At 42.5% G+C, this 11616-nt stretch overlaps 1 protein-coding gene across 3 annotated transcripts; it reads right to left on the bottom strand.

Moving 5' to 3' along the window:
* Positions 1-1642: 1642 nt before the first annotated feature.
* Positions 1643-11612, bottom strand: MAIP1 (matrix AAA peptidase interacting protein 1). Of its 3 annotated transcripts, none has more exons than XR_006526689.2 (5): positions 10982-11612; positions 5337-5408; positions 4813-4939; positions 3996-4097; positions 1643-2045 (listed from the first exon to the last, which is right to left on the bottom strand). XR_006526689.2 is itself a non-coding variant. In XM_014845981.3 (5 exons), the coding sequence occupies exons 1-5, from the start codon at positions 11408-11410 to the stop codon at positions 1967-1969; spliced, it is 855 nt and encodes a 284-aa protein (XP_014701467.1). In that variant the 5' UTR covers positions 11411-11612; the 3' UTR covers positions 1643-1966. The 3 variants fall into 3 exon arrangements, 1 of the variants encoding a protein (XP_014701467.1); XR_006526690.2 differs by lacking the exon at positions 3996-4097 and adding an exon at positions 3816-3958; XM_014845981.3 differs by having other exon boundaries at positions 3996-4143.
* Positions 11613-11616: the final 4 nt, after the last annotated feature.

The raw sequence follows: 11616 nt of genomic DNA, 5'->3' as shown, positions 1-11616 counted from the left end.
ATTTGGGCTCATTCCAGTTTGGAGTCATTAAGAAAAAGCTGCCACGAACATTGACATACAACCCTGTGTGGATGCATGTTTTTACTTCTCTTGGATAAATACCTACGAACAGAATGGCTGGGTCCTAGGGAAAGCAGATGTTTGAATTTATGAGAAACTGCCAAAATATCTTCCAAATGGCCGTACCATTTTACATTATTACTAGCAGTGTCTGAGGGTCCCAGGTACTCCCTGTCTTCACTAACACTTGGTCCTGGCAGTTCCTATCATTATTTAAGTCACTCTAGTTGGTTTGTAGTGGTTATCTCCACGTGATTTTGTTTTCTGATTGACTACAGGTGCTGAGCATCTTTTCATGTGTTTATTAACAATTTTAACATGTTTTATGAATAACCTATTCAAGTTCTTCAATTTCATTGGGCTGTTTGACTTTTTGAGCTATAAGCATTACTTGTAAGTTCTGGATACAGGTCCTTTGTGAAATATACGTACTGCAAGTGTATTCTCCCAATCTGTGACCTGGCTTTTCATTTTCTTCCCGTCGTCTTTGAAAGAGTTTTAATTTTAATAAATTCCAATTTACTGATTTTTTTTCATGATTCATGCTGTGTTCTAAGAAACCTTTGCCTAGCCCAAGACAGCAATTTCTATATTTCCTTCTAGAATTTCTAAGGTTTTAGCTTTTGTTTAGCTATGATCCATTTTTCAATCTAAATTTTGCACTAAAATTATGTATAGTATGAGGCAAGAGTTGAGATTCTTTATTTCCCATATGAATATACAGCTATTCCATTTGTTAAAAAGACTATCTTTTCCTTGAACTACTTTGGCACCTTTGTTAAAAATCAACTGTCCAATTGAATTGGACAATTCAGAAACTGGAATTCAGAAATCGTTTCCAAATGGATTCCATTTGGAAATGGACTCCAAAAGGGAGGGTCCATTTCTCAACTCTGTTCTGTCCATTGGCCCTTAACATTTCTTATAAAATAGGTCTACTGGGAAAAATTCACTTATCTTTTCCCTGTCTGAAAAAGTCTTTTGTCACCTCTTCTGAAGGATATTTTTGCTGAACATAGAATTCTAGGTCAACAGGTCTTTCTTCTATCTGCACTTTAAAGATGTCAAGCCAAGGTCTCCAACTTGCAGTTTGAGAAAAGAACTACACAGTCATTCTCTGTATGGAACGTGTCTTTTTCTCCAGCTGCTTTAGTTTTCTCTGGTTTTCAATAATTTGATTATGATGTACCTTAGTGAGGTTTTCTTTGCTACTCTGCTTGTTGGATTTCTTGGATCTGTGGGTTTATAGTTTCCATCAATTGGGAAAATTTTCAAACACTATTTTTCACATTGTTTTTGTCTCCCTCCCTGATTTCTGGGTCTCCAAACAAACAGAAGACTGGATATTACCCCACAGGGGCTGAGGCACAGCCGTGGTTTTTTCGCTTTGTGCTTTAGTGAGCTTCACATTCGCTGAGCCTTAGTTCCGCAGTGACCAGTCTGCTGTAATTCCATCCATTCCTCCTCATCCGGCTAGTGACCAGAGGTACTCAAACAGCGGCAGCGACATTCAACAACACATCTTACACATACTTAACCACAAATAAAACATTTAAGGATTATTAATTTAGAAATGCGTAAATATTTTTTTCAATACTTTATTATGTCTATAAAATTAGTTTTTGTATATATACATATAAATCTAAGATTAGAAATTATACTGAATATGACACCAACAATTGTGGTGGTGTAGCTTTTTGACTTTGAGCTCTTTTGGAGAAGGTGATGACAATCTTTGGAAATGCTTTATTATATCATGCCAATATACTACAAGGAGTATTTCAAGACAGTACCACAGTAATCCACAGACTGCATTAAATGAAGATCACCTGATCCAAAAGTTTTTCTTCCTTAGCTTTTCACGGCAATTGCTAACAGTCCAATAAGCTGATTTTTCTGAGAAAGATTATTCTAATAACTTTGGGTGTTCAATCCGTGCAATGGTCCAGTCAGGCTTTACTCCTTGTGTAAACTCCCTCTGAAATCTGAGAAAAAAATTACAAATAATGTGAATCTTACATCAGTCCAAATACCTCTTGAATAACTATGTAATTTGCAAGTGTACATTAGAGGCAGTTTTTAGCAACATGCTAATAGTTAATGGTAAATAAAAATCAAAACCAAAAAGGAGTTTAATCTACCAATTCAATCACAAAATATATCCTCATAAAATGAGAAGTACATGCTCAGCTAAAATGAGTATTTTTAATGGACTATCTAACTCCAACATCTGCCAGTCCTTGATAGAAACTTAGATATTATTCTGTTGTTAAATACTAGCTATAATATGCCTAATATGAAGAGAAATACACTGGACTATGGGGATGCAAACAGCACTTCAGTGGAATTTGGTTTATATACATTAGATTGATCTTGAAAATAACAGTATTTATGAGCTGCCCATGATCTAAGTAGGGAATATCAGAAGAACTGAAAGTTGGTGTTGATTATAGTGCTCTTTAATTACATATGATGTCTTAAAAAAGAGACAACTCAGTAGATTTAAATGAGTACTTAAATATATAGACTATTTTTGATAATTACAAATAAAGCAAGATTCAAAAAAGACAAAAAGCACATTTCTTTCAAGAAAAATGAAAAAAAATGAGGCTATAATTCCCTTTTACCTTAGTGAAACAATATACTTTCTTTCTCTGGTCATTTTTGGGATTTGTTATTTTAAAGGAAATTTGTACAACTTTGGTCACATAATAACATTCTCTTTTAAATAAATGTTAAATTATGTCTCCACTAACTTGCTTGATATGTTCACTGTTCCAAATTTTATTAGCAAAAAAATACACTGTAGTGTCTTTTTAAATTAATTTGCTAACCTCCTACTAGACAGTACCTCCCTAAGGGCAGGAGCCCTTCAATTTCGTATCTGAACCCACACCAGAGCACTTGGTAAACAGATGTCAATAAATGTCTAATGAATGGATGGTCCACGTGCCTATTATGGCAGATTTTATTTTCCAGAGATGGCCATAGGCCTATGTCCCATCCCATGTGCTCTTCTGCAATGTGACCGTGCTGCTACCCCATCAAGAGGTGGAGTCGCTCCATGCCCTTTCAGCTCTGCAGGTCCTGAGACTGTGCTGACCAGCAAACCATGGCAGAAATGGTGTTGTTGGGGGCTGGCCCTGTGGCCGAGTGGTTAAGTTCGTGCGCTCCGCTGCAGGCAGCCCAGTGTTTCGTTGGTTCGAATCCTGGGCATGGACATGGCACTGCTCATCAGACCACGCTGAGGCGCCTCCCACATGCCACAACTAGAAGGACCCACAACGAAGAATATACAACTATGTACCGGGGGGCTTTGGGGAGAAAAAGGAAAAAAATAAAATCTTTAAAAAAAAAAAAAAGAAATGGTGTTGCTCCAGTCCTGGGCATAGCCCTTTACTGGTCTAGCATCTTCTGTCTTCTGCCTCTTGGAAGCCAACCACCATGTGAAACCTGTGACTAGCCTGAGACTACCACAAGCCCAAGCGACGAAGAGAGGCCTTGGAGAATGAGACGTTACATGAAGAAGCCAAGGAGCACCAAGGTGCCTTCGTGGAAAGGAATCCTCCAGCCTCTGCAGCCCCGGGCGATGCCAGGTGAAGCAGCAAAAACCCCACGGCTGAGCCTCTCCAAATTCCTCAGCAGTAAAACAGCAGGCAGAATAAACAGCTGTCTGGAACTACTGAGTTTTGGAGAGGTTTGTAACGCAGCAATAGACAGCTGAAACATCGTTTCATTAAACTCAGCAATATTACCTCTTTCTAATTTCTGAACACTCCTGTTTCATGGCCAGTATGTCTTTATGACTTCCTCTCTTCATAAATAAGTTGTCAAATTTCAATCCTTTTCTTCCTAAAGCTCCCTTTAGTTTTCATACCTTCATACTACTTTCCATTTTCTGGAGAAAGGAAACAATGAACTGTGGTTAGACTTACTCGTAGCTTGCACTAAGAAGTTGTTTAGTTTCCACGTTCTGATCCCCCAACTTAACCTGGAACACACTGGCTCCACTTATCGTTTCACTGGGGATGCTGGCACTGGTTAGATACCAAAAGCACATCAGGATGTTAACAAACTTCCTTCCTTAGAGAAAAAACACACACACACATACAAATACAAATCACAATAATCTATCATCCACATATCCAAAATGGAATCAGAAGTTGGCAGTAGTTACACAGTGTTACAGATCAAATTGTGTGCTGATTCTAGCCTAACCTAAGATACCTGTACTGATACCTTTCTATTTTCAGAAAATTCTCTTAAGAGTTTATGACCTATTTGCCTCTTCTCTGAATCGCAGTAATCATAGCTACTATTTACTGAGCATGTACTATTTACGGAGTGTACTACATGGATTACTTTCAATTTGTGGCATTTTCTAAAATTATAATAACAGATATCTGTGGTCAATCCAAATATGAGGGGGAAAAACACATTTCTTGTTGCTAAATAATTAACTTTACCCCAACTGCCAGAAGGAAGACAGCCTTCCATTCCCCCCTAATTCACTTTGCTATGATCGGTGATTATGACAAAGTCCTGTGTAAAAATCAGGGGGTGACCATGGTGCTGAGACGCAATTTGAAATATTAGGGGAGAAGAAAATATTTATCACTAAGAACTTTTTTTACACTAAAGTTCTATAAATATCCACTTGTACCAACAAAACCCCACCATTCCATGATTATCCCCTAGTTTAGCTTCTTTGGACAATACTGGTTCATTTACAGTTGACTCTGCTCCAGTTACCTTTCTCATCGTAGTAGATGGAGATGTCTCCTGTGGACGTGTACACGATTTCATCGATGTCAGCAGCAAGGGCATTCTTATGGTTGTCAGGTAGGGACGTCACCTTTTCTTTCAACACATGTAGCACCTGAGTTTGCAAAAAGCAAACCATAATTCACCTATTGAGTTTATGAAAGCTTTCAAAATTGGAATGAATTTTTCTGAACCTATTTTTAAATTTACTACCATATTTATTCATCTTCAAAAGCAATGATGAAAGGCATCTAATTATTCAACTAGATAATTCCTAACAGAACATTCAATATAAGAACAACTGAAAGACATATTTCCTTACTTATGCCTTAAGTACCAAGTCATTCTATGCTTTTATATGACCCAAAGCACCCAAACAGAAAGACACAGGGACTCTACTTTGGCTGATGGTGCACACACTATTTTTAAGCATAAATGAGAACAATGTACATAATTTTATTGCAAGAGAATAATACATTTATTTTTAAAGGAAAATTAAAAGTATACTTTACCTCTTTGGCCACAAATTCTTCCAATAGATCGAATTTACATTGTGACAGCAACTTGGACACATGAGCAAAAGCCTTAAAAAAATAGTGAGGGGGTAGATGTTGATTACTGTTTCAAAATACCATACAATGTATAATGCTCACACTTCAACGGCTAAGTCTAACAGAGATTCTTTTAGGAGAAAGGCCATAAACAACAGCAAACACTAATATATCAACGTTAGGCACGACTCCTTCAAAGTTGGTTGGCTTTTCTTTTCTCATACGGCCTTCCCCAATATATAGTAGTAAGTGAGCAGACTGCTAATTATGTATCCACCCTCAGGACGTGGGAAAAGAGGTTGCGGTATACACACTAGATCCTCGATAAAAATCCTCCTCTATATTTCCTCTTAAAATAGTAAAGTAATCAACCACCCTCACTGTTCGTGACCCCCTCTTGATCACGCAGACAGCAGGGGGAAGCAGCACAGTCCAGACCACATGGGGTGTCTGAAGATCTGGGGTGCAGTCTGAATCTCATTAAGACAGGTAAGGCAGGGGCCAGCCTGGTGGCATAGTGGTTAGGTTCATGGGCTCTGCTTCAGTGGCCCAGGGTTCCTGGGTTCAGATCCTGGGCGTGAACCTACACACCACTCATCAAGCCACACTGTGGCAGCATCCCACATACAAAATAGAGGAAGACTGGCATGGATGTTAGCTCAGGGCTAATTTTCCTCACCAAAATAAATAAATAAATAAATAAAGATAGGTAAGACAGGTTGGGAAGGTGGGAGAAGAGACAGTGAGTTTACAGTCTAATACAGTGGATCCAAACTTGAAGTATGAGGTCCCACTTTAAGTGAGGGGGAACCAACTGCAATCCCCCACATTCCCAGGAGTGAGAAATGAAACTGTGCATAGACTCTACCTGTTTTCAAGGAACTGTCAGTCTACCTGAGGAGGGAGGCAAGTAAACCGGGAAGTGCGAGGATTATGACGGGGGTAATGTATCCGCAGGCCCTCCAGGCCCAGTTCAACTCACCCCATCTCTTATCAACAGAGTGATTAAGAATTATCTTTCAGAAAAACTGCAAAGTCACATAGCTAGAGTATGTGTAAAGGAAGAATTCATGACCTGAAATGACCCGGGAACTAAAGATTCTCCTCCCCATGGAACCCAAGGACGAGGATGTGACTGGAACTTGAAAGTCAGACTCTTATTAGAAGCGAGGGGTCCTTCATTCAGGAAGATCCGGTGTTAAAATTCCTTCCCCACCCTGTCATAAATGTGTAAACCTTACCGTAAATGCTTGAAGCCCAAAATCTGTCCCACGAGCATTTCCGCAGGCCAGCCTGTTCTCCCTAACCTCTTAAATTTCACCCCAAATCCTGAATCGGAGAGAGAGCTCTGAGGGCACACGCCCCCTGTCTCCCTGCAGATCCATCTTGCAGAATAAAAGCTGATTTCCCCCCTAAAGGCTGATGCCACAATTAATTGGCTTGTTTATGTGCATTGGGCAGACAACCTCAGTTCCATGCGGTAAGAGTAAGAAGAGGATGATTTGAGAGCTTACAGAAGAGCCACTTAAGCCAATCTGGGAAGATCAGAGGGGGCTTCCTAAAGAAAGTAACTTCTAAGATGAAATCTGAAGGACCGGCAGCAGAAAGGATGCGCAGGCATGCCTGACGGACAATACCACATAATTGTTATGGGCTGGATTTTATCCCCCCTAAATTCCCATGTTGAAGCCCTAACTCCCAGTACTTCAGAAGTGACTATATTTGGAGACAGGGCCTTTAAAGAGGTGAATAAGTTACAATGAGGCCATGAAGGTAGGCCCTACTCCAAGCTGGCTGGCATCTTTATAATAGGCAATCTGGATACACAAAGACACACTGGGAGCACATGCACACAGAGAGAAAAAAAAAAACGAGTGAGGACGCAGCAAGAAGGCAGCCAACTGCAAGCTAAGGAGAGGCCTCCGAAGAAACCAAACCTGCCAAAAGCTTGATCTCGACTTCTAGCTTCCAGAACTATGAAAAAATTAAGTTCTGTGGTTTAAGCCACCCAGACTGTGGTATTTTGTTAAGGCAGCCCTAGCAAACTAGGACAATAACGGAGTGGAATTTTGAGAAAATGCATACATCCAAATGGATTCAAGAACCTCCTGCAAACACTTAGGAGGCCCTCAGGTTCAAGGACACTGTATTCTTTAGTAAGCCTTCATTTGTGGAAGATGGGTGCTATTTGGGCAAAAGAAACAACGACCATAACCATCATGTTGAAACCCAACCATTAGACTCTAGTTTGCGTGGCCAAGGAGAACCACACATGAGCAAATGATTCCATAAGGTAATAATGAACCATTAAGAGGCTGCCCGGATAAGGCTTTGATGACACAGGAGTGACTAACCTAAAGAGGCTTCTAAGAAATAGCCCTCTTTTTCATAGCATAGGCTAAAATGTGCAAGCAAGATACAGGAAAAACAGCATATGACTGATGTGGTTTCATGGCAGTTAAGAGGGAAATATATGCACAAATCAGTGGTGTGATACTGTGATATAATAAGAAATACATATTTAGTCTTCATTCTGGTTCCTGGCACAAAGCTCCTAAAACTTCTAAAACTTCCCGAGTGAAATGGGTGAGAGGCATGTCTATTGTTATTCAAAATAAGACCCTTTCTGAGTTTAGGCTAATGAAGTGACTCTTTAAAGACGGGGGTCGGTTGTCAGAGGAACTAACCATGTGATTAGAGCACTGAAACTCAGGGCCCTAGCTCCACACTCCCAGGGAGGGGAGATGAGCTGGGGATTAGGTTAGTTACCAGTGACCAGTGATTTAATCAATCATGCCTACAGAATGGAACTTCCATAAAAACCCTAAACAAAGGGCTTTGGAGAGCTTCTGGTTGGTGAACACATGGAGGTGTGGGCGAGTGGTGTGCCCGGAGAGGGCATGGAAGCTCCACACTCGTTCCTGCATATCTTGCCCTACCCATCTCTTCCCTCTGGCTGTTCCTGAGGGGTATCCTTTACCAGAAACCGAAACAGCAGGTAAAGTTCTTTCCTGAGTTCTACAAGCCATTCTAGCAAATCATGGAACCCGAGGAAAGGGGATGTGGGAACCCCTAATTTACAGCTGGTTGGTCAAAAGCATGGGTGGCCTGGACTTGAGACCGGTGTCTGAAGTTGGGACAGTCTTGTGGGAGTGAGCCCTTAACCCGTGTGGTCTGCATTAACAGAGTCAGAGCTGCTGTGAGCTGCCCTGATAATGCCTTGATGCCACAGGAGTGTCTAACCTAAACAGGATTCTAGGAAATAACCCTCTTTTTTCAAAAAGGTCAAAATGTGCAAGCATGATATACGGAAACACACAGTATATGATTAACATGGTCTGTTGACAGTAACAGGGAAGACGTCACGTCCTATGTGTGTATCAGTGGAAAACAGGGTCTGTGGAGCTAACACAGCTGGTTATGGCTTGTACGGCACTGAATCACCTACTCCCCTGGCTCACATGATGAATAAAAACTTGCCTTGATTGTACTTAACCATCCTGATTTCCGGTGACTCTGGAGGACTAAGACTGCTTGCAGAGTGGGTCACAGGACAGTGCCCCTCAGCACTCGCTAGCTATGCATCCTTAAGCCAATCGTTTCACCTTTCTGGAACTTGGTTTTATGATCTGTAAAGGAGGATTAGACTAGAATGATGAGGTCCAAGGTGCCTTTTTGTTTTCATGTTCTATGATTAAAGAAAGACAAATCTTAATGAACATGATCCAGTTGATAAGTTGATAGTCACAGCCCAAGATATCTTGCTGGGGGTTAGCCTAAGGAGAAACGGCAAGTGAGCCCATGACAGCAGACAAACTAGCTAATGTTTCTGCACCAGATTACTCCCAAGCCCTAGAATTATACGCATGCATGGGAAGGTACAGGTGCATTATGAGATCTAGTAGGGAGGTTTTCTGACCATGTCCTTATAAATCTTAGGTGTTGAAAAACTGATTTGCTTGATCTGAATGGCATGTTAAGCAACCAATGTTTTAAGGGAATTACTAAATATTTGCCATGGATGACTCAACATTCTTTTTGGAAATCAGAATGGTTAAATGTGCAAAAATGGACTTAGATGAGGCAAAACTGTATAAAGACGGGCTGATGAAGGGGTGGAGATATTACTTAACAGCAAGGAGAGGGGCTTAAAATAAGTAACAGCTGGAGGACCTCTAGGATCAGTGAGTGACTAAAAAGTGTCCCAAGCTCCTCTATGTGTTCAGAGGAAATATAGGGACCAAGGCCTGATTCCTGCCCAGGTGGGGAGAGGATTTCCATTCCTTACTGACACATAAATGAGCTGGTACAGTCATATATGTCTGTCACCAATGAGCTCACATGTCACCAGTGGACATTGTGGAGAACAGGAGGATAATGCCAATTTACGTACACAGGGACAAAAAATTTTGACAACTGACATGAGCAGAGGTTTACCCCTCAGGATGCTATTAATCCAGGTTGCCCTTTGCTTTTTAACTTTTTTATAAAGCAGTGAAGAATTGACTCAGGGAAGCAGGAAGCAGGAAGCAGGAGTTAACATGGACACTGATTATATAAAGTTGAAAACTAATTTATAACTCACAGGTCATATAAGTAAATATAGATGGCTTTGGTTACAGAAATCATCTGAAATAAATTAGGAGTAAAAATACCAATACTAGCCTACAATCAATATTGTACAATGATTACACTGATGTCACAATTTTAAAGTATATGGTGGTATGAACTGGGAAATAAACTGGATCTCTACTATTTATCAGTAGTTCCGAAATGTTTGGAAATAACAAACTCTAAGAGATTCAAAAGAAAGTTATAGATGGACTTTCATCCTAGAAAAATGCATGTACACACAAACTCTGCGAATAATTTGGGGACCCAAAGTGACTGTTATGAGGCAAGAGCTTAAAGGCAGGGTATCATTAGCCGCTCAAAGAGGGACATAAGCGTCGGGGTCCGGGCTCTGAATCACCAAAGGCTATTTCTCAGTGTGCAGAGTGCTGTGCACTTCTCAGCGACCAGGTTGTCTCAATAAATTCTTAGAAAGGGGAAAACTGTTCATGCTAGGTTATTCTTTAAAGACTATGATGGGCAGGGTCGTGTGGTGTTGGAGAAAAGGGCAACAGAGCTCTGTGAAATAGCTGACAAGAAGTTCTGTCTTTCTACTCAAACTGACATCATAGCACTTTGGAAGAGTTATCTCATTCACTCTTCAACACCATCTTATCCCCTCACTCATTCATTCAACGAACATTTACGGAGTGCCTACTACGTGCCAGGCAGGCATTGTCTTCTTCATTTTACAGAAAATCACATCCAGAAAAGATAAAGCCATGTAGCTTTTAAGTAGCAGAAACGGGCTTTGAATCCATTTTTTCCTGATTCAAAACCTGTAGTGAGTGGAAAAGGTAACGGGGGAATTCCCGGGGTCGTATTCGAACCCCTCCTCCTCGGCGACGGTGCAGACACACCCCGAAGCGTAATGTAAGTCAAAAGGCGGCCGGCTCACCCCGCACGGTCCGGGGTAGCCCTCCCCAGTGAGCACTTGGGCGTGAAAGAGCGGAACGCAGGAGCGGCGACAGGGCACCCCAGGGAAAGGAACACACCTGCTTCGCTCCCTCCGAGAACTCTGCGATGCTGAACTCCCGGTCGAAATAGGCCCAGATAAGGAAGGCGTAAATTCGAGTCCGCACCCAATTGATGGGGTTGGAGAAGCCCAGGACGATCATCTTGGTCTTCTGGCGCGGCTGCGGCCGCTCCTCGGTGCTGTAGCTGCGCCCGGGGCACGCGGGGATCACGGAGAGCGCCGCGGCGCGTCCCTGAGCCCAGAGCGGGGGAGGCCGGGGTCGCCGGGCAGACAGCGCCCAGGCCGCCGGGGCCCCAGGGCCGCGAGGAGACGGGGCCGCGCCAGAGCCCAGGAGGCGACGGCAGCAGCAGCAAAGTCCAGCCGCACCCGGAGGCCGGGGTCGGGCCGCCCCGCCGGGCACAGGCCGAGAGAGCAGCAACCGGGGCAGCAGCCGAACGGCGAGCGCCATCTTTATGACCTTTTACCCCTGTGCCGGCCTGTGCTGCCCCGAAAGATAGTCGGTGGGAAACCGCCTCAGCGGGGTTCGGAGAGAGAGCCTGGAGATTAAAGCTGGCCCCTTGCTGCCACCTCCGATGAGTCATCCCCATTCCCGTTTTCCAGCACACAGCCCGCGCAGAGGCCCTGGGGCCCCCGGCCCAGCGCTCGGAACCCGCC

Source organism: Equus asinus, chromosome 4 (genome assembly GCF_041296235.1).
Source record: "Equus asinus isolate D_3611 breed Donkey chromosome 4, EquAss-T2T_v2, whole genome shotgun sequence".
NCBI classification, from domain to species: domain Eukaryota; kingdom Metazoa; phylum Chordata; class Mammalia; order Perissodactyla; family Equidae; genus Equus; species Equus asinus.
This window is presented reverse-complemented; position numbering and strand designations above follow the sequence as displayed.